Raw genomic sequence first — 26,066 nt, 5'->3', positions numbered from 1 at the left:
CTTTTCTTTTTCTCTTTCTCTACAGTGGTTTTAGCTGTCTTTGTTCCTATTTACATGTTTTAGACTGAGCCGTCGATTCTGTTTTTTCGAAGCTATTGTTAAAGTTATTAAAATTTTCCCCCTTTTCTAATAAGCAAAAGAACATTTGAAGTCTTTGAAAATATGATAAAAAGGCCCAGTGACAAGGTAAAAAAAATGCATCTCCGTAAATCCGAGCTCTCACATTATCACAACACTCGCGTTGAGAACTGTTTTTTCGCTTTTTTTTTTTTTTTTTTTTTTTTTTTTTTTTTTTTACTTTGGTGAATAACTATTTTTGTTATTTTCTTCCACTTGTTTTGGTATTTTTTCAAAACTGCCTAAAAACCGACTTGGCATAGGAGGGACCAATTATTAAAATACTTATATTTTAGGCTCATATATCTTAAGTTCCCCAAATATTTCAACTAAGTTATCAAAATTGTGAAATCCACGGTTTTGATATTTATGAGACTATTCCAGGTATTTTTTTTACATCTTTTTAACACTTCCCAATACACTTTAGAACATTAGAACTGATGTAAAATGTTCCAGTAGCTATAACTGGGGGGGGGGTGGTGACTTACCCCCTAGATAACGAAAAAATAATTTATAAGTATTTTAATTGAAAATAGCGTTTCATTAGTGTTTTCACTGAAAAAATTACCCTCCCTCAAGATTTTTGAAGAATACATTGACCATCACCCCGTATATTTTTGCGAATTGGCGCCACTGGAATGTTTATCTTTATTAGTGATATCAACGGATTTATGCCACACAAAAATTTTCAGAAACATATTCCTTACACTGAGAAGGAGATGGTGTGTTATATATGAGAATATAAAGTTTAGTGCCAGAAAGGCACAAGTACAAGCCACAATAATTCTCAATAGATAATGAGAATGCTCTTTTTCCTCAAGTAGAGTTTGGCAACTTCACGTCTTGTCAATTTATGCATCGAAGTTGATGTTGGGTATAAGCCAGGTATAAGCAAGCCGAACAGGTACGCAGGCTAGTGACCTTCAGGCCTATCAGCTCTCATACCAAAACCCAAAGATTTTCGTATATGTGCTCATATATTCGGCATAGCCTGTTTCACGCATTATTTGTGTGTTTGGAATTTGTCCCCTCCCCCACAAGATACATTCCTACATACATGTCTGCATCCATGTATGACAACATCTATGAGCCCTTTCCACGACCAGAGAAAATCATGCTATTTTACATCAGTATTTACAACTTCAGCAATAACAATCCATACATGTCTGCATCCATGTATGACAACATCTATGAGCCCTTTCCACGACCAGAGAAAATCATGCTATTTTACATCAGTATTTACAACTTCAGCAATAACAATCATATTCAACTGGCAATGTTCGTGGCAAATATCTTTTTTACCCAATAGGACTCAGGGGCGAATCCAGGATTTTTTTTAGGGGGGGGGGGGCAAAATAGGTTGATCCGATAAACTTGCGTTAGGAGCACGTTTCTTGCGTTAATTAAGTAAATTACACTACTTTAGACGACGTTAGGGGAGCCCCCATCGCCCCCCTGGATCCACCACTGATAGGACTGATCAGATTCCTCTTAATTGATTTTCAGATGGATTTCTGTGAAACACTTCAACTAAGAGCTTGTTTATCATTTCAAGTGACCACCAAACAAAGCTTTTGATAGTTACTCCTGTCTAACAGTTTTCTGGTGAAGATTACAGAGCGACTCTCCTTACTTCAATTCTGGGCACAGTCATACGAGAATTTTCCTCAGGAGCTTAAAGCACATACTTGTAGGATACTCTCATTACTGTAATCTTACAACACTTCAATAACAAAGAAGTAAATACAACAGTTTTTTGGAGAACTATCACCCTACAAAAATAAATAAGGGTAATAGTCCAACTCACTGGTAATATTAACAAAAATGTTTACAAGTAAAACGACGTGAAGATAAATAAAAACGGGTATAATATTTCAAATAAGACAGTTGAAAATAACAAAAGTCTTTTTTTCACTAACAAAAGTCCGGAAGCCTTTATCAATGGCAAAAAAAACAACTAAATTAAACAGAACACATAAAGAATAGGAAAAAAAAAACAAGCTATAAAAAAACACGCATCTTAATGATGAAAAATAATAACGAACAAGTATTTCTATTTCGTTTCATTTCCTAAGAAATTAGTAACAAAGTATTTTATTTCGATATTAAACGACATTGTCATTATCATTTCAAAAATTGTAATATTAACAAGGATAATGACCTAGCTAACTATCATTGGTAAAAATTTGCCAATGTACATTTTTTTTTTTTTTTTGGGCAAAATACCAGGGAAAGGCTTTTTCTTATTAAAATAAATTTAATGTTTTTCAGGCATTTCACCTCCTTACTACTAAGTAACCTCCTTACTACTATGTTAACTCATTATTTCACCTCCTTACTACTAAGTTATCAGCTAAGACCTGCACATTCTGAGTCATGGGACCAGCAGAAAATGGTAGAAAATATTTTTGTCAAATTTACGTTTTAAAGCATTTGAAATCATAAACAAAAATTTACATGATTAAAATATATTAATCTGTTACGCTGTGCAATTATTAAATATAAATGCATATTGTTTTATGTGTGTATTTAGTTGTTAGATTTTGCTTTTTTTTTCTTCTTTGCCTCAGTGCATGTTTTCACCGACCAGTTCTTCGAATTTTTAATTGTTTTTCATGCATTCTGTTTAACATCAAAACCCATTGGAATTATTCTTTTTCTGTACTTTTGATTATTTTTCTTTATATCAATAAATTACTTTAGCAGCCACTACTAATAAACTCTTGACTTTATCTAGTATTATTTAGGAGTAGCCTATGACCCTGCAAATAACAGCCTTAAAACCTGACACGCCAGTATACAAAACATCCTGCAGTACTTGGCTGTGGTTCAGTTTTTTACCAATTTTACAAGTGGGTTGCGTAGGGCTTCGTTAAAAAAAACAAAAAAAAAACAAGCATAAATTTTGAAAATACTGTTACCAGGGCGTGAAATTAAAGGGATGTCTGGAGCGATTAAAGCAAGGAGCAGGGCCGTATCCAGGATTTTTTTCCATATCTTAAGAGCCCCAAATATTTAACCTAAGTTATCAAAAATTGTCAAATGCACGGTTTTGATATTTATGAGATTATTCAAGGTATTTTTTTTACTTCTTTTTAACACTTCCCAATACACTTTAGAACCTAAGAACTGACGTAAAATGTTCCAGTAGCTATACTTGGCGGGGGGGGGAGTGACTCACCCCCTAGGTAACGAAAAAACTTCTAAGTATTTTCATTGAAAATAGCGTTTCATTAGTGTTTTCACTGAAAAAATTACCCTCCCCCAACATTTTGAAGAATACATTGACCATCACCCCGTATATTTTTGCGAATTGGCACTACTGGTATGTTTATCTTTATTAGTTATATCAACGGATTTATGTCACACAAAAAATTTCACAAACATATTCCTTACACTGAGAAGGAGATGGTATGTTATAAACTCGGAACATAAAGTTTAGTGCCAGAAAGGCACAAGTACAAGCCACAATAATTCACAATAAATAATGAGAATGTTCTTTTTCCTCAAGTAGAATCTGGCTACTTCATTGTTTTTCATGCATTCTGTTTAACATCACACCCATAGGAATTATTCTTTTTCTGAACTTTTGATTATTTTTCTTTATATCAATCAATCACTTTAGCAGCCACAAATAATAAACTCTTGACTTCATCTAGTATTATTTAGGAGTAGCCTATGACCCTGCAAATTAAATAAAAAAACAAGTTTTTTTTAACTGAAAGTTAGGAGCGACATTAAAACTTAAAACGAACAGAAATTATCCGTATATGAAAGGGGCTGTCCCCTCCTCAACGCCTCGCTCTTTACGCTAAAGTTTTTTATTGTTTTAAAAAATAAAGTTGTGTGACAGAGTCAAACTTTTAGAGTCAAACAAAGAGCGAGGTGTTGAGGAGGGGACAGCCCCTTTCATATACGGAATAATTTCTGTTCGTTTTAAGTTTTAATGTCGCTCCTTACTTTCAGTTAAAAAAACTTGTTTTTTTTATTTAATTTCTGAAAGTTTTTGAATCAACACAGCTTTGATTTTGGCTCACCGTACATGAATATTTAGAATGAAATTTGCATTTTAATTTTATTGTTTTGGCTAAATGGCTTTCTCGAAATTTTTTTATGACTTAACTTACGAATTAACTTACGTAACGAACTTCTATATTTGTATGTTTTTATTACGTATATTAGGGAGTTTACCCCTAGTCAATACCTCGCTCTTTACACTAAGTTCGAATTTTGTTCGAATCACAAACCCCGGAATCAAAACAGCCTGTTGATTCGAATGAATAGCTCTTCTTAATGTACTAAAAAAAAAACTTTACCAGAAAGAGTGAGATACTCACTAGGGGGCGAATCCCTTCATGAACGTAATCATTTCTGTTTAAGTTAAGTTGTTGCTCCTTCTTCTTTTCTGAAAAAACTTGTTTTTATTTTTAAATTTGAATCGTTTTTTAAATAATGCTCGGAAACCTAGCACCCCCTTCATAAAACTGTCCCTTCCTCCACGCAAATATCCTCCCTCGACCCCCCCCCCCTCCCACCAGAAAAAATACCTCCTGAAACGTCTGTATACTTCGCATTTACCAATACTATATGTAAACAATGGGCAAAGTTTATAACTTGCAGCCCTTCCCCCGGGAACTGTGGAAGATTAAGTCATCCTTAAAGACATATTTATTAAATTTTCGACTATGCTGAACAAAATGGCTATCTCAAAATTTTGATTGGGTGACTTCTGGAAAAAAATGAGCGTGAAAGGGGGCCAAGTTGCCCTCCAGTTTTTTGGTCACTTAAAAAGGGCACTAGAACTTTAAATTTCCGTTCAGATGAGCCCTCTCACGATATTCTAGGACTACTGGATCGATACGATCACCCCTGGAAAAAAAATAAATAAATACGCATCCATGACCCACGGCCGTATCCCGGGGGGGGGGTACCCGGTTTGAACCCCCCCCCCCCCGAAATTTTTGACCGAGTTGAAAATAAGTCGAAAATTAGTAAAACCTAGGTAAAAATCAGTAAAGTTAGTGGAAAACTGAGTCAAAAATTCGTAAGCCCCCCCCCCCGAAAAAAAATCCTGGATCCACCCTTGCCGTGACCTTTCTTCTGGCAAAAAATACAAAATTCCACATTTTTGCAGATAGGAGTTTGAAACTTCTATAGTAGGGTTCTCTAATACGCTGAATCTGATGGTGTGATTTTCATTAAAGTTCTATGATTTTTAGGGGCTGTTTCCCCCTTTTTCGAAAATAATGCAAATTTTCTCAGGCCCGTAACATTTAAGACAAAACTTAATGAAACTTATATATTTGAAACCAGCATAAAAATTCGATTCTACCGATGAATCTATTGGTATCAAAATTACGAGTTTTTGTTACTATTGAGCAGGGTCGCGCCTTGCTTACAGTTCGTTAACACGCACTGTTTGATATCAAAATAATTACAAATTACATTTGAGCCCTGCAGAACAAGGCAAAGGATGGCAAACATACATCAACTAAATAAATATTCCTTAGTTTATCTAAATATACTCACTGATGTATTTAAAATCATCTCTAAAAATAAGAAATAGAACAATCAAGAAATATATATTTTCTATGTTCGTTTGGAATCCAAAACAATGTAATGCAATTTTATATTTGTCCATAGATTTTTTTTGTATGGTTTTACCCACTGACTAATTCGATTATTCCGTTATATTTGTTTATTATATTTAGCAGCACATCTTTAGAACAGAAGTGGCTCTTTTGGTGAACTCTTGATAATTTTATTGCGTTACTAAATTTTAGCAACTCACGACTACCAAACTCTTGACTATATCTAGTTTTCTCAAGGAACGTGCTCTAAAAAATATCAAAATTATTCCAGATTACCTCTAATTCCGGATCGTCTTCGTCAATGTCTGATTCGTGGTCTACATCTTTCATGCTTTCAGAAACCATTCTGTCCAACTCATTTGGGTCAACCGGTAGTGCTTTCTTTCCTACAAAAACAACAAGTCAACTTAGCAATAATACTCTATATTTGTTGTTGATATGCTAAAGTTATGTGCTTGTTACTGTCATGCTACCTCTTCACTGGCTACCCACCACCACATTGCAAAGTTTTTCCTAGGAAAACACTAAATGTTTTTGGCTATTAATGGGGCTGCTGGTACATGGCTCACTGATGGCATCTGCTTTGCACCAAACCATGTTTGCACCAACCCAAAAGATTCAAAATACAACCTTAGCTGTGGTACAAATTGAATACCATTACCAACTCTAAGTAAGAGATTTGATTTAGCCTCAATGGATGTTTTACACAGGTGTCCCCAGATTTTTTATTCCCCTCCCCCTAGATTTTGAGAAATACCTTTTTGGCGTTCTCATCGAAAAATACCTCTTGAAAGTAATTATTATTTTAAAAATCGAAAACAAAAAAAATGTTACCTCCCTTATATTTTGAAAAAAAATGCTCCCTCCCCTAGATTTTGAAAAAAATTCGCCCTTCCCAAGATTTTGAAAAAAAAATCCCCATCCCCCTATATTTTCGTGAAATGCCGCCCTGATGGATAGTAAAATAATTCAGCTAGGCTAGTTTGCAGAACTTAAACTAGTTAAAAATGTACACAAAGACAATTAGTATGCCCTTTTGCCATATTGGGTGCCATATTGTCATATTGAGTGATAAACATATCTAATGGAAATAAACAGACGGAGATTAAGAAAGCATATAGGAATATATAATAAGTATACATAAGAAATAAACAAATAAAAATAAAAATAAATGCAGAATTTTTTTTATTTAGGTTTCAACTTTATAATTTTGCTGTGTAATGCTAAATACCTCTGTTCGCTTTCTAGTACAGTCTGCCTGATGCTTTGTTGTTTTACCCGATTATTTTTGTCTACCCAGACATGAAACCCAATGTTATGATCAGACCAGGATCTTACACCTCCACCAATATGTTTAAATATGGTAGTAAATTTACCCAATAGTAACTTAAATTGTACTATTTGTCTCAGACAACAGAAATTAATTATTTAATAGGTTACATTGTAGTAACAAAAATATGTGCACATGAAACTACATACAAAATAGTAAACAAATTTAAAATAAAAATCTGAAATGTGTTAAAGGAATTTGTTCAGTTTTTATTTATCTTAGAGGAACACTTCAGCCTTTTTAATGCAGATACACTTAACATACTTAGCATGCAAACAGAGGGGAGAGGGAAATCACAAAATAAAGTTGACTTGTAAGACCTCCCCTTCTTCCCCTGATGGTAAAAATGCCTAGATTGCAATTTTTTATGTTTTTAGCCTCTTGAACTCAGATAATTACTTAGATACTGCAGAACAGATGAACCCCAATGGACACTCAACCTCAAAGTATCCACCAAGGTTTTTTTAAGTGTTTTAAAGCCAATAAAATTTTCTACCTTGTTTACTAGTTTTAATACAAACTTTGCTTGTTTTAGTCATTCTTAAACCTTGACAAGATAGTATTTAAAATTCTAGAATAATCAAGCTAATATTAAAATTTTCCAGGGCCAACCAAAAGTTAATGCAACCTAGTAATGACAGATCCCGGCCCATAGTAACCGAAAATTAAAAGATTAGTTTTCAAAGAAAGAGTCTAGTTGTAAGCATTTCCAAACTGACAATTATTTGGAAATAGTTTTTTTTTATTTATTTAGATACAGCACAGCAATAATTCGTAACTACGCAAAGAAACTTTTGAAAATTTCGAAAGAGCCTGAAACAGCTCAAAACATTGTCATCACCATTGTCAAAAACCCTTACGTAGAGGTTTACAGTACAAGGAGGCTTACCTTGAACAGCAAGGAAAATAATATTTTTGCATATATAGCAAACCACCGTGTCTTCTATTTCTTCTTTTTTCACCAGGGATAAAAAAAATGTTTTCCCAGGTGAAAATTAACCACAGGTTGTAGGATATCAGCAAACGACTCATTTGATGTCAAATAAAAACAAAAATACCCCTTTTAAGTGATGAAATAATAGCAAAACAATAAAGCACCGTTTCCTTCCACAAAACTTTAATAGTGGCCAAAACAAGATTTGACTTACTTACTTGACTTAAGGCTCCTGCTGGTGGTCCAGCGTAGAGAGCGATGAGACTCTTTGCCTCCATTCCGAACGGTCCTGCGCAATCGTGACTGCTCCTTGGAGATCAGTACCGATCATGGAGAAGTACTGGGTAGGACTGCTTCTCCATCTGAACCAGGGTCCTGCATATGGACGCTTCCATCCATGTTGAGGGGGGTCAAGATTAAAGAGAGAGCTGGCGGTTGCTTTTTCTGGAACGCAAATCGGGAGGCCAAACCATCGTAAAATTCTTATGGCGAGCTGACGAGACTTCGGGGCCTGATCCGTTAGTGTTAGCAGTCGGGTGTTTGAGACAAAGTCGTACCACTTGATCTCTTCGATTCGTCTTAGGAAGTTTGTTTGGCCCGCATCTATGACATCACGAACAGAAGCAGCAGCCGGCCAAGTTTCAGTACCATAGGGAAGAATTTGCGTTGCGGTCGTGTTGTGGATCCGCATTTTGTTTTTCGGCTAATGTTGGGCTTTGACCACAAGGAACGGCAGAATTGAGTAAGAGCGGACACAGTTTTCGCAATATGTGACTTAACTTCCAATTCAACTCAGCTGGTATCCAAAACGGCAAATTAAATGTAAATAGAAGAATTGACAATATTAACAGTGTGTCCTATAACAATAAATGCTGGTGGGTTGGCTGAATTTCCTGCTAGGTCGATAATCATTATTTTTGTTTTCGATCAGCCAATATCCAGTGTCACTTTCAGGGCTTCCTCCGACAACGTATTGAGAGTTGCCTCGAGTTTCATTACAGAAGTTCATATCAGGACAATATCTTTTGCGAAATTGCAATCGGTTAGAACTCTTATCGCCGTATTTCAACCCAAATTGGAGCCAATTCGTGGTTCTATCCATGAATTAATGAATCACCCTGTTGAAAGGTTCAGGAGTAGCAACACAGCCTTGTTTTTTACCAGTATCTATCTCGAATAGTGACCATTAGCCTGGACGGAACTTTTTGTACCATTGTAGAGCGCCTTGAACAGGCGGCAGTGTTTGTCAGGGAGACCTGTTCGTTTTAGTATCCGCCAAAGAGACTCACGGTCGACCGAGTCGAAAGCTGCTTTAAATTCAAGAAATGCAATATATTCTGTACGCTGGACCTCGCGGGCTTTCTCGATGACCTATCGAATGGTGTATATCTGCTCGGTCGTGGATCTGTTGGGCATGAAACCTGCTTAGTCAAGACCAGAAGTGTAAATTCCAAGATAACCAACTACTTCGTAAATGTAGGAAATCTTTCATGAGAGACTAACTGCAACCCTCAACCCATCTTGAAAACCAAAGAAAATTAGTTTCCAGCCTGGTTAACAGGACTATTGTGTCACCTTTATTTTTTCCTGGGGTGATTGAATAGAGCCAGAAGTAGTAGACAATAACTATAAGACCCACTTGAATCAAAATACAAAGTTTTAGCATTTATTCTGAAGTTACAAAAGGGACCAAAGCACAGCAAAGTTACATTTTCTGCCGAAAAAAAAATTCATACAAACAGGGTAAAATTGCAGATGACTAAAAATTCTGAGATAGATGATTGTAGACGGGCGAATAAGGGATTATAGGAAACCTAATACAAATTCTCACACACTTCTCGAAAATCCGCATAGATAGTGCCACGGGGAGGTGCTGCTTCTTAAATAAAGTGGATTTGAAACCAAACCTTTATAATTACTATTATTAAAAGCCTCTAACTTGAGGTTTATTTTAGATACTGGAGAATGAAATAAGTATATATTGAAAAAAAGGGAAAAATATATCCTTCTCCATATCCAAGTGATCCAAGTAGATTATTGTTAGTTTTGTGTTTTGTTGCTTCTCAGAAAGATTCTGGTAATAATGTGCAGCTGACCACCTGGGATACTTACATTTTAATACTACAGAAATCTTATCTATAATGGCCAACTAGTATATATTCCTTGAAAAGTTTGAACAAGGCTAGAAGTAAAACTTATGTTTAATGCTCCATTTTAACAAAAAGTCACATTGATTTTTTTGTGTGACATTGTTCAATTTATATAAAGAGCTTTTGTCAGGTTTACTAAAAAAGAAAAGAAAAATAACAACGACAATAAACAAATTTTTTCCGGTGGAAGTAAAGATCAAATTGGAATGAAACAACAATAAATTATTGCTTCTCCGTTTTTGCAACATATCTATAAAACTAGCTCAAATAACATGACCCATGATGTTATTCTGTATTTGTAGAATTATGCACTGGTGCTTAATTCTGGTGCTCAGCTGAAAGCATAAAATTTAATATGCTCTCAATAGTTCTTCACTAGCCATAATAATAATAATTTTTATTACACAGATCAAATTTTCTCAAACACTGAAGCAATATAAGAAATAGTACTTTAGTTGCCAAAAAGTGATTAATCGGCACATAAAAATGATAGATACATGTATAAGTCACAGGTCTTACCAGAAGTGTTACCAATAGCTAATAACTTAAAATTTTAAGCTGTGGAAATGCATATTTACTATTCACATTCTCTAACCAATAAACCATTATATAAAGTAATCCGGTTATTTCTGCACAACCAAAGCATTATCCAAATACATTTGCTTCAGATTTGACAACAAGATAATCATAAAATGTGCATGTTAAAACTGAAAAGAGACCTATTTACTGGATTGAAACAATTTTATAGAAGTTGGTCAAATCAAATAGTTTCAAACATCTTAAACAATAATATAATATAATTTAAATTTATTGCCCATCATAAATGTAAAATACAACACTGATGGAGTAATAAAGAAAGAAAAGAAACAAATTAATTCTGACAAATACAAACAAAACCAAAAAGAAGAACTGACAATAAAAAATACAAATAAGGGCAGTCAGGTACAAGAACAAACGCATGATCAACAAAGGACAATTTCAGAGGTGCTTTCACCAATAATCTGCCTCTGATTTCTGTAATTTTTTTTCCTGCACCGTGGACGCAGGACTAGCAACTCTGTGCTGCGAGGATAGGGAGCTGTTGTTAGTCCAGAGAGGCAGCCATAGCAAATATTTCGCATACTTGTAGAAACACGTATATCCTTAATATCTGAAGCAGTAAGAAGAGACCAAAATGGTGCAAGGGCGAACATATGCGGAACAACAAATGCATTATAAATGCTAGCTAAGATACGGCAGTTAAATAAAAACTTTAATACAACTAGTAAACCCTACACATTCCTAGATTTTCTGGCAAAATAATCTTTCAGAAGTTGAAGCATGGCGCAAAGATTTGACCTAATAAGTACACCAAGACATGTCAGTGTATTTTGTGCTTTAATAGCATGTTCACCTAACTGAACGTTTGTCAGGCAATCTGAGCAATGGTTGAATACCAGGAACTCAGTCTTACTTTCATCATGGTCGCAGCGTTAGCTGCAACCTAGTAAAGAGCGAACAACAGCCCGTAGTAACCAAAAGTCAAAAAACGCGTTTATAAAAAAAACTGCCTAGTGAAAAAAATGCCGTCTGCAACTGATTCAGGAATAGTAACTTTTATTTCTGTTCGTATTAAAAATAAAAGTTTATTGCAAAAGTAAATTTATGGTGATTTCGAAAAAAGACTGAAAACCCTCAAAAATGGCGTCAGATCAAAATGAAAAGTATACCATTGGAATCAGCATAGTTGAAAACCTTGTGCAGGGAAATTACAGTCCCCAACCTTGAACGATAAGGAAAATAAATTTTTTGCATGGGTAGCACTGATCAGTCTCCCGTTTTTTTTTTCTTTTTTTCCAGGGCTAGAGGTTTACCAGAACATCATAGAGAGACGTTTAATAGCTCACTCACAAGCTATTTCTCACATCTACGTGGTTTTCATAAATTCCACCATCTACAAGTGCCATACGGCACATTCTGCGCCATTTCTCAAGGGGTGGGGCTTGCAGGCAACAAAAGAAAGATGTTTAATTACTAGCATAAAAGCTACTTCTCATACCTACGCTTAATCAATAAACTCAACCGCTTGCAAGTAACAACTAACACTAAAAGGGGCGCTACTGATACCCTGTCTCCAACGAGAAAGCGAGGGAATAATAGAATGCCAGAACTTCTTAGTGAGACATTTAGAGGCAGACTGGAATGCTTTTGCTCATTTCTACGTGCTTATAATCAGTTTTGCCATCCGTAAGTGCCAAATAGCACAAAAAACGGCACCTTTTGTCCCACTTCTTAAGTGGAAACGCTTCGAAGTATAAAACGGTACCATTGTAACCATTATGGTCCAAAACCCTTATCTGAAGATTTCCAAGAACTCCTTCCATATACCCTGCAAGTGCCACATGGCACGGAAATTGGCACTTTTTGTGTCATTTCTCAAGGGTTGGGGTTGTTGGGCTACCAGAACATCGTAGACCGATATTTAATAGCTAATATCACTCATGTCGACGTTCTTCCTATAAGTTCCACCATCTGCAAGTGCCAAATGGCACTTTTGGTGGCATGTCTAAAGAGCAGAGACTAGAGCCCATGAGCAACGAGAACTTTTTAGAGAGGCTTTTAATGGCTTATTTTAAAGCTACTACTCATATCTACGTTTTTTTTATCAATTCTACCACCCGTAAGTGCGATATAGCACTAAAAACAGCACTTTTGGTGCCACTTCTTAAGTGGAAAAACTTGGAAGCATAAAACGGTACCATCGTAATAATTATGTTACGAAACTCTTCCCTGGAGGTTTACAAGAAGCCCTCCCATTCACCCTCCCATTCCCATTAATCACGGTTACAGCAGTAGTAGCAACCTAGTAAAGAGGGAACCACAGCCCATAGTAACCAAATTTTAAAAAACACGTTTAGAAAAAACTACCTAGTAAAAAAAATTGTCATCTGACATTGATTCAGGAATGGTAACTATTATTTCGGTTCGTCTTAACAGTAAAAGTTTATTGCGAAAAGAAATTTATGGTGATTTCGAAAAAAAAGTCTGAAACCCCTCAAAAATGGCGTTATTTTATTTTTATTTTTTTTTAGCAAGGCTAGGGGGTGATCAGAACATCATAGAGAGATGTGCAATAGCTCATTCGAACGGAAATTAAATTTGAAAGCGCCCTTTATAAGTGACCAAAAAGATTGGAGGGCATCTAGCCCCCCCCCCCAGAGTCATCCAATCACAATTTTGAGATAGTCATTTTGTTCAATATGGTTCAGAGGTCAATATTTGGGTTTGGTGATGATATGACCCTCCTTAGTCCCTGAGGAAAGGGCTGCACACTGTGTCAGTATCGGAAATATTGATATCACGCGTATCAATATTGGCGTATTGTTATTGGGCGTATTGGTATTGCAGGTATCTAGACAGATTTTTAATAGCTCATATAAAAGATATTGCTCATATCTACGTCATTCCCATAAATTCAAAAATCAGCAAGTTCCAAATGGCACTAAAAACGGCACTTTTGGTGTCATTTCTCAAGTGGAAAAGCTGAGGCTAGTGGGCTACCAGTATTTTTTAGAGTGACGTTTAATGGCTCATTTGAAAGCTATTGCTCATATCTACGTGATTTTTAGTAATTCTACCATCCGTAGTGTGATATAGCACTAAAAACAATACTTTTGATGTCACTTCTTAAGTAGGAAAGGTTGGAAGTATAAAACGAAACATCAGTGCAATAATTATGGTCCAAAACCCGTAACTGGAGGTTTGCAAGAACACCTCTTGTATGTTCCTCCTCCAAGCCTCTTTAATAAGTTACGCAATTAAGGTAGAAGCACTAATGTACCAAATCTGATTATTAGAGGCGTGGACCTGTGGGTATAGCGTTCGACTTTGAGATAGTGTTTTGCGTTCAATTCCTGCTAGGGTGTTGTTTTTTTTAATAATGCTTTTCTCTCTTTTATATGATCATTTTCAGATAATTTCACTATTTTCGTAAATATGATGCCCTCATTTTTTTTATGTTTGTTCCAGAAAGGTACTTGGTCAAGCATTTTGATTCAAAAGGGAATAGAGGTCATCCAGTTCATGGTTTGCAACAACATTCTGAGTAGATCTCTAAATCCATACCCAACGAATGGCGTACTTTTGTAAAAAATCCTGTGGGGGTGAGGGTCAAAGGCGGAGCCAATTTTCCTAAATCAAGTGAAAATGACAGAGAAAACTGAAAACTAGCCGTATAGTAATAAAAAAGACAAAGATGTACTAAAGAAAACTGACCTTTTTCAGTGGACGCTTGAATTATGCAGACTTATCTTAGTTTTGACAACAATTTTGGATAAACTGAATTTCAGCTGGGAGGGGTGGGGGTGGGCCCAAATAGAGTCAGGAGGAAAACTGAGGTCTAGGAGGGGGAGTTGTCCCCTCTGCCTCATAGCAAATTACGCCCCTGACCCCAACCCCTTGCTACTAAGTGGTTGGAGAAGTGTAGGCAAGGCATGTGGTTCTGGAACCACTCAAAGTTGTATATTAAAAGAAGGATTACTTATTGTTAAACTTACTTATTCAAATTATTTACTTTATAATTCCACCGTAAAATTCTCTCCATACGTAAGATTGTGCAGCCAAAGAGGAAGAAAGACAAATGAAAACAGTTCTGTAGGAGAATGTGGGAAATTTTTGAAATGAAAACAAACTTAGTTTGTAATACCATTTATTGTACCTATACAAGAAATGATCTTTTTTTGAAAATTTCCATCCATTTCTGAGCAATGAGTGGCTTTTTATTTAGGGACAGGTCAAAGGCACATTTCTGTTCCATTTGAAAAATTTTCTGCAAGCTTGTCGACATATAATGATGTCCGCACAGTTAGCCTTTGGTGGCATAACTATTTACCTTCAGTTACTCTCTTAGACATGACTAAACTTAATTTTTTAAAACCAAGACATGAATATTTATTTTTTCTTTTTAATTTCTTTTTACAAAAAGAAAAGATACTATGTTTTTTTTTGTTTTTTTTTCCACTCTAAACTTATTTTTTCTTTCAGTTCTAGTACTGTACGGCTTCTTAGTTCTGCTCCTTATTAAGTGTTGAGGTGTCTTATCTCCCCTAGATTGGAGGTGATTAGAAATTATATAAAAAAAAGTTTTCAACTGAAACTAAGGACCAACATTAAAACTTAAAAAAAAACAGAAATTATTCCGTATAAATAGAAAAGGTCATAGCAGTGTTGTGTCTAAATTAAATTTTAATCAAAAAGGAGCTTAAATTTTAATCAAAAAAGGAGCAAAATTGATTTTAAAAAAACAAAGTTTTTTCGAGGGAAGTAAAGGGCAAAGTTGAAAGTTGAAACAAACAACAATTATTAATTCACAGCCTATTTAAAATATATCAATAAAATTAGAACAAACAAATTAACTGGCGATATTTCCATTTGCTTGTATAATTAAAGAAAACTAGCGCTTTAATGAAAACACAAAACCCAAGTAAAAAAAACAAGAATATTGATTCAGGAGTCAAAAGTAAATACGTAGTCTCAATACAAAAAAAAACTAATCTATAACGTTTTTCATAGTCTTACAGGAGCTGTGATATCATTAACTTTCAGTGTACAATTAATATTATCTTAAAAACTTAGGCAGAAGAATAATAAGTTTAAAATCATTACACAGTATATAAAACAATGGATTGATTTATTAGGAAACATCTTGGTCTTTCCTAGTATTACTAGAAATGAAGAACATATCAACCATAATATGAACTCTAGAAATCCAGTTATTTCTCTCTATATAATGGAGGATTTTAAGTTGTGATACAAATTCTAAAGCGAGCTTGTAGTTCTAATACCAATAAGATTCCTTCACTTCGAACTTGTCTACAAAATAATCATCAAATGTCCTTTTCAGATCCAAAACGACAGTCAATGATTGAACTTAGCTCATTGTGCAGAAGTAATGCCAAATTAAACGAAAAAATAAATAAAACAACAATCTAAAAATGTTTGACTTTTATACTGTTAAAAGTGTCCTTAAAAGGTTTACTTTTACTGTACCAAAACTCCTATATTGTTTTGTGTTTTCAGTAAAGCGCAAGTTTTCTGTAATCCTACAAACAAAGGGAAATATCACCAATTGATTTATGTGCATTATTTTTGTTGATATATGTTAGATAGGCTGTGAAGTAATAATTTTTGTTCGTTTTAAGTTTCAACTTTGCTCTTTACATCCCTAAGAAAAACTTTGTTTTTTTTTTAATTAATTAAACCAAAGACCAATATGTTTATATTTCCTATTGAAAATTCGAAAATTTTCCTCTATTCCATAGGCTGTTCTACTAATATCAAGGATGTCATCCACATAGTTAACTAGCAAAACATCAATGCCTTTAAATATACATTTGGTTAGAACATTCTGTTGTGGCACAATGACAGTATTATTAAACAGGGCCAGAGAAGTGACAGTGCCCTATCTAATACCCTTTTTTACTGGAATTGAAGGAGTAAGTTACACCATATTAGGTGAGACGGTGACCTTAACTCTAGCATTTAGCTTTTTATACATATTAATCAAAAAAACTTTTTGATCAAAATAATTTTTCAAAAAAAAAAGTAAAGAACTCCATTAAACCAAAAATGAACAAATATAGAATCAAATAATCTACCAAGCATACAACTGCCACAAATCAGTATCAATAAATAAATGAAACCAAAAACAAACAGAAATTAAAATAAGTCAAACTCAAAATGAGTAGAAATTAATCTGAGTAGGGTTCTGAACCCTATGCTTTCTAAAAGCCAGAATGTAATTTGTACTTTACTGAAAAAAATTCAAATGAAATTTACTGAAAAAATGTGAATTGTCAGTTTAATACACATATGCTGATACTTATTCCTTAAACTCTTAATTAATGAGGAAATCACTCATGTCAACACTGAAAAAAATTCAAATGAAATTTACTGAAAAAATGTGAATTGTCAGTTTAATATACATATGCTGATACTTATTCCTTAAAATCTTAATTAATGAGGAAATCACTCATGTCAAATGAGAAACATCACTCAATTCTTCGTCCAATTGCACCGACCCACAAAATCACCAGGCATCAGAACAGACTGCAACCCGTCAAGTGCCGAACGAACAGATTTGCCAATTCCTTTGTACCATATTTTGTTAGTGCATTAAATAAGTGATTTTTTTCTTAAATGCATTGTAAAAATAGCATAATTTAGCGTTCAGTTTTGTTTGCTACGAAAGCTATTTGAATAAACAAATACGAATACGAATTAATTTTTGATTTCTTAAAGTTATAAAAATGAAAATATTTACGAGAATTTTTCCAGTAAAGTACAATTTATATTCTGGGGAAAATCAAATTTTTTATATTGTTTGGGGAAAAGGTTGGAGTGAGAGGGGGGTTAGTTGCCCTCCAATCACTTTTGACGATTAAAAAAGGCACTAGCCCTTTCAATTTCCAATTGAATGAGCCCTTTTTGGAGTTTCTACAACAGCACTTTATATAAAAACCTTATACGCCCCACGTCATTACTTACAACCCTTGCCATGAGGGCTCTGAGGGGGTAGTCATCCTAAAAGACCTAATTTCCAGAACATTTAACTATGTTGAACAAAACAAATATCTCAAAATTTTAATTGGATGTTTTTGGGGAAACAGTGAGCATGAGGGGGGTTAGTTGCCCTCCAACTACTTTCAACTATTAAAAAGGGCACTAGCCCTTTCTATTTTAAATCAAATAAGCCCTTTTTTAAGTTTTACAACAATGCTTTCTAGAAAAAAACAACAAAAAACAATACATTGTGCCAACATTGTTATACATTGTGCCAACATTGTTCTTTACTTAGGCAGCACTATTGTGCTGCCTATGATCATGTATTAATTTGATAACAGAAATATTAACTCCACGCTTATAAGCAGTCAATAAGATATGAGGATGTACACCCATGTTGAAAGCTCTAGATATGTCTAACCCAGCAAAATATATTACCTCAGTATTTTCATGAGCATATAGAAGTAAATTAGCAATCAACTCCTTTCTTGAAGCCAAATTGATTACCTTGTGTATAACACTTATCAGATATCTTGTCAATAATTAGTAACTCAAAAACTTTGCAGAAAACTGGTGACACCATAATTGGCCTAAAAGAAGAACATTTGTCCAAGGGCTTTCCCCCTTTTTAATACCGGGTTATTACTCCAGTACTGAACAAATCAGGAACTATACCACAACATAATATCATCTGAAAGAGTAGGGTCAGATGTTCAATCAGGAGAGGGGACCCACACCTTAGATGCTTTGCACAGAGGCCATCACCACTACACAAAGTGTTCTTTTGTAGCTTAGAAATACACTAAGTAACAGCAGATTGAGTAACAATAAAACTCATCTCATTAATTGATTGGTCAAAGCAACCATCAAGCTCTGTTTCATATTGATTTGACAATGATGGATCAGGCTATAAAAACTCACTTTTGAATTAACCATATGACTGGTCACTGGCAATTTTGATAGCATTATAGGCTTTTGAATTATCTCTTTTGAGCACTTTTCATACAAAATTAGGATACCTTGTGGCTTTACTTGATAGTTCAGTTACTGATTTAGCCTGATGTTCTCTAAGCACTTTCACAAAATGTCACTTTGTTTTCAGATGAATTTCACTTACCAAACCTTGCTCTGGCATACCACACTCCTTCCAGACATGAAACCAGAATTTTGATTTAGCACAAGAATCAATGGGGTCAGGGTTACCTGACCAACCATGCTTCTCAGTTCCAAGATTTTTCTACAGTAAGAAATATCCTAAGGTGCTTTATGTTTCTACTATACAATAATCTTATATTTCTTTTAGGTTTTCAGTAAAGCATTACTTTTATATAATCATGCAAATATATGACACTATCATGAATCAGTTTATTTGAGCTAGCTTACAAATGAATAATGTATACCTAGTACATCCTAGTAGCCTAGCATGTATGCAGGAAATCTATTTCAATGACAAGGTAAAGGGGGATATGAAAGTGAACAAAAAAATGAGCAATATGTTGAAAATGCACAGAAGGGTAAATAGAACCATGAGATTGAGGGGAAGTTACCAAACCCAAAGGTTACCCCACCCTCAATGAAATATGTGTAAGCAACCCAGGCAACCCACAAGTTAGCAGCAGGATTACATCTCAAGGAGGCCTATCTGTTTTAAGAAAATAGCCTTGGCCTTCTTTGTGCAGACGAGATTTTAATTTAAAAGGATTTTTAAAAGCAAAGTAATATACAGATTAGTTATGATTAATGTATTTGGGAATTTCAGTGTTGATTGTAGAAAATTACAGGTCAACCATATGAACTATATAATTTGCTTTGAAATTATCTACTTATTTAATAAAGTTGTTATATGCTATAATGTCAGTGGTGCTAATAATATTGTATCCCTATCTGTGTCTACTATGTTTAAACTGCACTGAACAAAAATAACAATGGTTTGCAAAAAAAAATAGCATAAGACAAGAAGATATTATTATCTCCTAGAAATACTGATAATTAATAGAAAAAAGTTAGAAGGTAAACACATTACCAACATTCCTAGGCCTTGCTTTTGGCTTGGTACCACCTGCAAGGGCACTTAATTCTGCTTCTAAGGATTCATCATCACTTCCATCTTGACTGACAGAACCGGGATCAAAATTTACCCCAAATATACCAAGCTGAAAAAGAGAAATCTAATAGCACAATAAGTTCAAGCAATCCAAACTAAAAACTATAGTCTGAACTACTAAAGCCATCACCTGGAATAGGGCATAGACTGAGCAGTTGGAAAAAAGACAGAAGAAAAAATAAAAAGGGAAAGAGCTGTATATGAACCTTTGTTTTCATTAAAAACATGTGTTTTTAATTGTGATGGATTCTGGGTGTTTTTGAATGTAATATGCTGACGTCTGCACAACATACCTTGCTTTGTAAACTGTTAAAATACTTCAAACACCACAAAATACCACTATCAGCCAAGAGCCTAGCCAACTATACCTGCACACAGAGCATAGAAATCGACATCTATCAACTTATATTTGAACTCCTAGAGTTGAAAGATCTGCTGAAAGATATCTGAATATATCTAATAAATATGAGGGAATCAAGCCAGTAGCTCTGTAGCCCACAGAGTGAAGCAAAAGGCAAAGGGCTAAATAGTTTTTACTGAAAAGCCCGCCTGCTGTTAAATAGAAGAAGAAGAGTGTAGTGAGAAATACTGCAATGACACCTCCAGCAGCCATGCAGACAGATACCTTTGTGTTCTGGTTGACAATGAGCTGAATTTTCATCTATGTGTGCAAGTACCTGCTGCAACATCAATCAGAAACTTGAGGTAATTAAAGGGCATTCACCATCAGGTCACCAAATGTCAGGTTGACCAATCTCTATAACAGTCAATTTTTACTTCATAATATGCAGAAAAATCGAAGCTAACACATTTTGAAGGTAGGCCTACTTCTACTATACTTTACTGCTAACCTTAATGTGCAAATATATAGCCAATTTCATGTATTTTCTATGTCTCACTCTTGTTTTAACCTGTGTATCTGTAAATTGAATCAACATTGATCAAGGAATGCAGAAACACATGGGAAATATATAATTTGGGCTATATATTTGCAAATTAGAGGGGTTGGTTGGGGGGGGGGTAAAGTATAGTAGAAGCACCTTCAGAATGTTTTAACTAAAAATTTTCTGCATATTATGGAGTAAGAATTGTTTTCTTAAAATGCTTGCTTCTCAATAGCCCTAAGTGTAGGTTAATACCTAAATGTTCAAGCAGTTAATAAAAGTAGCTTTTCTGTGCAGCATATTTGCTACATGCAATGAATCAAGTTAAATTCACAAGGCTTTGTAACTAGCTGCAGAACCAATAACTTCCAATAGAAAATTTTTAGGTCTTTTGAACCATTACATGAATTCACTGATATAGATACAAAATATGGTAGCAGACATTCAAATATAGAAACATTATCAGATTTAATTCAAGAAGATAGGCTATTTGAAGTCTAATAGCCTAGTCTGCATATGCCTAGGTTTAGAATTACTTTTGGAATACTGTTCAAATTAAGCCTATGTGTGGTTTAAAAATCCTTCAGTAAATATATATTTCTTCCCACAGCTTAGCTAGGAAGTGAATACATCACCTGATGCCTTATCTTTTGCTCTTTCCAAATTCAATAATCACTTTTGGGGCAAATTCCATTTTGAATCCTTAAAGGGGCTCAAAACAACTCACAGTAACCAACAGTTTAAAAATATGTTTCTAGAAAATGTTGAGTGAGAAAAATTGTCATTTGTAGCTGATTTATAAATTGTAACTATTATTTTCACTAGTCTTAATAGTAAAACATTATTTTGAAAACAAATTTGTAGGAATTTTGGGGAAAAAAAGCCAGAAATCCCTCAAAATGATGTCATAATAAAACAAAAAATATAACATTGAAATCACCATTGCTAAAATTCCTAAATAGGAGATAAAGGTTTGAAATTGGGGCTATTGAGAAGGAATTGTAACAATTTTTACTTCATAATGTGCAGAGAAATTGTAGCTAACATATTTTGGCTGCATTTCTACTACACTTTATCCCCCCCCCCCTTCAGTGCAAATATGTAGCCAAAGCTATACATTTCCTATGCATTTGACCATGTGTCTATTGTTTCAATCCACATACCCATAAAATGAATCAACTGCAACAAAACAAGAAAAACAAGTGATGCATGGCAGAATACATGGGAAATAGGCTATATAATTTGGGCTATAGCCTATATTTGCACACTAGGAGTATTAGGGGTAAAATATAGTGGAGCTGTAACCACACCATGTTAGATATAATTGTTCTTGATATTATGAAGTAAGAATTGTTTCTACTTTAGTTATTATGAAGTAATTATGATATTATGAAGTAAGAAATTCTACTTTAGTTACTTTTACCTATATTAGAAAGGGGTGAGGTTAGGAAATTGAAACTTTCAGGGATGAGTCTACAGGCTAAAATGTGTCCTGGGAAGGTATTTTGAAGTACTTATCTCCTCTCCTTCTCCCTCTTGAGGATCCTGAAATTTGCCTACATGACAGGTCTATATCTATTGAAATTTTGACAAAACAAATTTTACCTTAATTTTCTGTTAGGCCTATAACATTCTTTTTCTCTGGCTTTAGTTCTGAAAATGCAATTCCTGTTATTTGAGTAGTATTTTCAGCCATATCAATGTTAATTTTCAAAATTTATGAGATGTATTTGCATATCTTTAAAACTCTATAAATCAGGATTGAGCAATGTTGTGAAGCTGAAAACAATTTTGTTGGACTTCATTTTAAGCAGAAGATCTATTTTACAAGGTTTCACTTTAATAACACACAGATTGTTAAAGGTCATCAAAGGTCAGGACCCTCTAGAGGGAGAAAGAGTGGAGGTAGGTACTTCAAAATACCTTCCCGGGACGTACTTTAGCCTGTAGATCTATCCCTGAAAATTTCATTTTCCTAACTCCTTTCCAAGATAGCCAGAAGAAGCTAAAGCAGAATTTTACCAAAAAAGCATCCAATGGTATATTAACTTTATTTGAAACTCAATAGGCCTAATATGATTTGGTAAATATTTACCTAATTTTGTAACTTTAGCCTACTTCATAGGCTAGTTAAACTATAAAAAAGGTAATGTTACCTTTTTGGCCTCCATTAACGATTCAAAATGGAAGCCCCAGAAGCAATTACCGAAATTGGAAAGAGCATAAAAAGTCATCAAATAGCCTAATGTATGTGCTTCACTTTCATCCTAGCTAAATTATGTGAAGATGTATACATTTACCCATCCTTCTCTATAGAAGTATATTTAACCTCATCGTTTTTTGCTCTTCTCCTGTCACCACGAGCAGAGGGTTCTCTTTCTTTCTTAACCTTTTCTCTACTAAAAATATTGAACATTTTGTTCGAGTTTAAATATGTTGCCAGAACTTTAATGAAAATGAAAAACACAACAAAGGTCACATCACCACTGACACCCTTGTTATTTTTTGGAATTTTTACTACAAAGACGCATTGGATTTTGTCAAAATTCTATACGTCTGACCTTAGTATAATAACGAAAAGGTTATTATCCAAAAAAATAACGAGATAACTGTTTTATCAAAAGTGCAAAAATAATTGGCTTTTAAATTAACTGAGCTACAAATTAAAAGCATCACCTAGCACACTAATAGAATAAGAATCTTTAATCTTTTCTGTTGAGATGGTCTCTCCACTTCGAGTAAAATTGAGACTAGAGATAACTAGAAAATAACAGTCTTCTGCTTTATTAGAAACGATATCAGTAGGGAAAGATGTTGTATTCCACTAAATTTGAACAAGTTCTTTTGTTGAAATCTAACTGAATCTTATTACCTTTTGTTCAAATCTGTCTATATTGAACTTAGGAATGGCCAACAAATGTTACACGAGCTTAATAGCTAGTAGCTGCTTCAGAAAATTAATTAAAAAACAAAATAAAAAAAGAAGTTTTTCAAAGAAAAGTAAAGAGCAATGTCAAAACACAGGATGAGCATAAATACAGTCCTATAATAAAATTAACTTAAAACGACCAACATTTATCATCAAAGAGTAAATGAAACACAAATCGAACAGAAAGTAAACGAATAATCCGATCAAACATAAGTAACACACATTGACATTTTTAGGATGGAGAATAAGCTGGTAGTTTTTCACGAATTCAAACAAGTTATGAATTCGGCAAATTTATAATTTGCTTGGGGACCGTTCTCCTTCAAAAGTGTTTCATTGAATTCAGAAGATCTTTTAGCCTTCGAAATCAAAATTATCATTTCTGAACTTTGCAAACTTGCCTTTGAAACCTTCACTGTATTAGTTGCAAATGTCCCAAACTGCTTCAACAGCTATATGGCCTCAATGAAAAGTGAAGAAGAGTAGGTGACTAAATGTTTATTTTTACCTCCTGGATATTCGATTTCTGATCCCAAAAGCAATTAAAAATTCAATTGCTAAGAAAAGGCTAGAACAGTTTTATAAAGGGGAACAAATTTTATCGAATGAATACTAACACTTTGTTAAACAGTAAAAAATCGTTATAAAGCAAAGAAAACACAAAAAAAAACTACGAACTAATGATTAAATAAGCTTTCTTTTTCCTCATTCTTTGCAAAAATTAGAACAGAACAAAGTTAAAGACACAGAAACGAAGATGACCCCTTTTTGCCTTGCTGAGGGTATTTTCCCTCTTTCTTGAAATACAGGCAAGTTTTCCTTGGATTGTAACTTTTAGTTGGCATTTTTAAAACTTAAAAAATCTTATATATATTTGAGCTCACCATAAAAAGCCAGTTTATTTATTTTTCTTATCAAAACTCCAGTTTTACAGTCCTGGTTACACATGGCAAAATTGGCTTCTTACTTAGTGCCACGAACTGTTTAATATACTAAAAATAAACATAAAAACCAACACCAATAATGTTAAATTAAATGTCAATAAAGGCAAAACTTCAGTGAATTATTGTCGATGCTGTTAGAGCTTGATTTTAGCACCCTTAGAAACTATGCTGCCTTCCGTTTTGAACATGTTGCAAACTTGGAATGCCTCTCGCTTGAAAATACATTTAAAGAATAGAGCCTAAGCCTACTGATGTACGTAGGTTAGCCCATCTTGATCAGAGAGCCTCTTTCCTTGATTTGTAAACATTATTCATTCCTTGATTTGTTATACATTATTAAAGCACGCGGTATTTGAGGAAAATCGGTAAGAAGACCTCCTGGCATCTTTATGGCTCCCACTTTCTCTTTACGCTGAAATATAACCAACCGTTTCTTTACTGTTTTCAATGTATTTTTCATATTCCCTTGTCTTTAGGGATTCCATTTTAAAAGTAAAATTTCTGTGCTTTCCATTCTACTGAATACAAAACATTCCGATTTGTTTTCATTTTATCAAATTTTTTCTGAACAGTCAAAAAATGCTGTAGATTAAGGTTTAGTAGAAGAACAGTGTGGTTTAAAAAGGGGAGAGGATGTGTTGACCAAATTTTTACTCTTAGATTTATAATTCAGAAGTGCCTGAGTCATCAAACCTCTTTAGTCTTCAGTTTTTATATTATGAGCAACCGTTTAATTTATCTGATAGAAGAGCTTTATCAAAGGTATTATCCTTGCATGGTACGCAAGATAAACACATTAAACTGAGTAATGCTATAAACAACAATAAAATTGCTGCGGTTAAGATAGGAAATAAGGTTAGTAGCTAGGTTACGTTCTTTTTCCATTTATTCGGATCATTTTGATGGACTTTATCCTAAGGAGCACAGCACAGACAATGGGAGAACAGGGAGGCAACTGGAGAAGTAACACTCTACTAGACTTAGGTTATGCAGGTGATTTAAGCATCCGGATGAAAATGGGAGTAAAATGAATAAATTTTTGGAGGCTCCGAGGATTCAAGGTGCAAGAACAGGTTTAAAAATTAATGTTAAGAAGCCTATTTTGCTAAGACTTAGAATAAGTGAAAGTGCTGAGGTAATGCTGGGTAACGATAGGATCGATCTAGCGGATAGCCTCACTTACCCATGTAGTATTATTAGCAAAGACAGTGGATGTAGTGAAGATGTTACAATTGAATAGTCATGGCCCATGGTGTTTTTTCACAGCTGAAAAAAGTTTAGAAGAATAGGGAGATACGTCTGCAAACTGTGATTAGAATATTGGGAGCTACAGTAATACCAGTGGTCAAGTATGTTTCTCAAAAGTGGGCACTCCAAAAGACGGAGGAGGATTTTCTTGGTGTTTTCCAGAGAAATTGCCTAAGGACTGTTTTGGGTGCCGGTCTGACTGACCATATCTCTAACAGTAAGCTGTTTGAATAAAGTTGTTTAATCTTGCTTTCTAGATCTATAATGAGAGAAAGGTTGAAATGGCTAGTACACCT

The 26,066-nt window shown here is 34.4% G+C and overlaps 1 protein-coding gene across 2 annotated transcripts in view; it reads right to left on the bottom strand.

The window, feature by feature from the left end:
• The window catches only part of l(2)gd1 (lethal (2) giant discs 1), a 52,443-nt gene extending 29,369 nt beyond the window's left edge, over positions 1 to 23,074 (bottom strand). Inside the window, exons 1-3 of one of the 2 annotated variants that reach the window (XM_089100768.1) lie at positions 22,979 to 23,074; positions 19,685 to 19,814; positions 5,985 to 6,094 (exon numbers count right to left, since the gene is read on the bottom strand). In XM_089100768.1, coding sequence (XP_088956894.1) covers positions 5,985 to 6,094; positions 19,685 to 19,814; positions 22,979 to 23,065 — 327 coding nt within the window. In that variant the 5' untranslated portion in view covers positions 23,066 to 23,074. Of the gene's footprint in view, positions 1 to 5,984; positions 6,095 to 19,684; positions 19,815 to 22,949 lie in introns of both variants that reach the window. The other variant, XM_089100769.1, reaches the window with a different exon arrangement.
• Positions 23,075 to 26,066: the final 2,992 nt, after the last annotated feature.

Source organism: Artemia sp. Qi Xiang Cuo, chromosome 14 (genome assembly GCF_049724085.1).
Source record: "Artemia sp. Qi Xiang Cuo chromosome 14, ASM4972408v1, whole genome shotgun sequence".
Taxonomy (NCBI): domain Eukaryota; kingdom Metazoa; phylum Arthropoda; class Branchiopoda; order Anostraca; family Artemiidae; genus Artemia; species Artemia sp. Qi Xiang Cuo.
The sequence above is the reverse complement of the archived record's forward strand: the minus strand, read 5'-3'. Positions and strand labels throughout refer to the sequence as shown.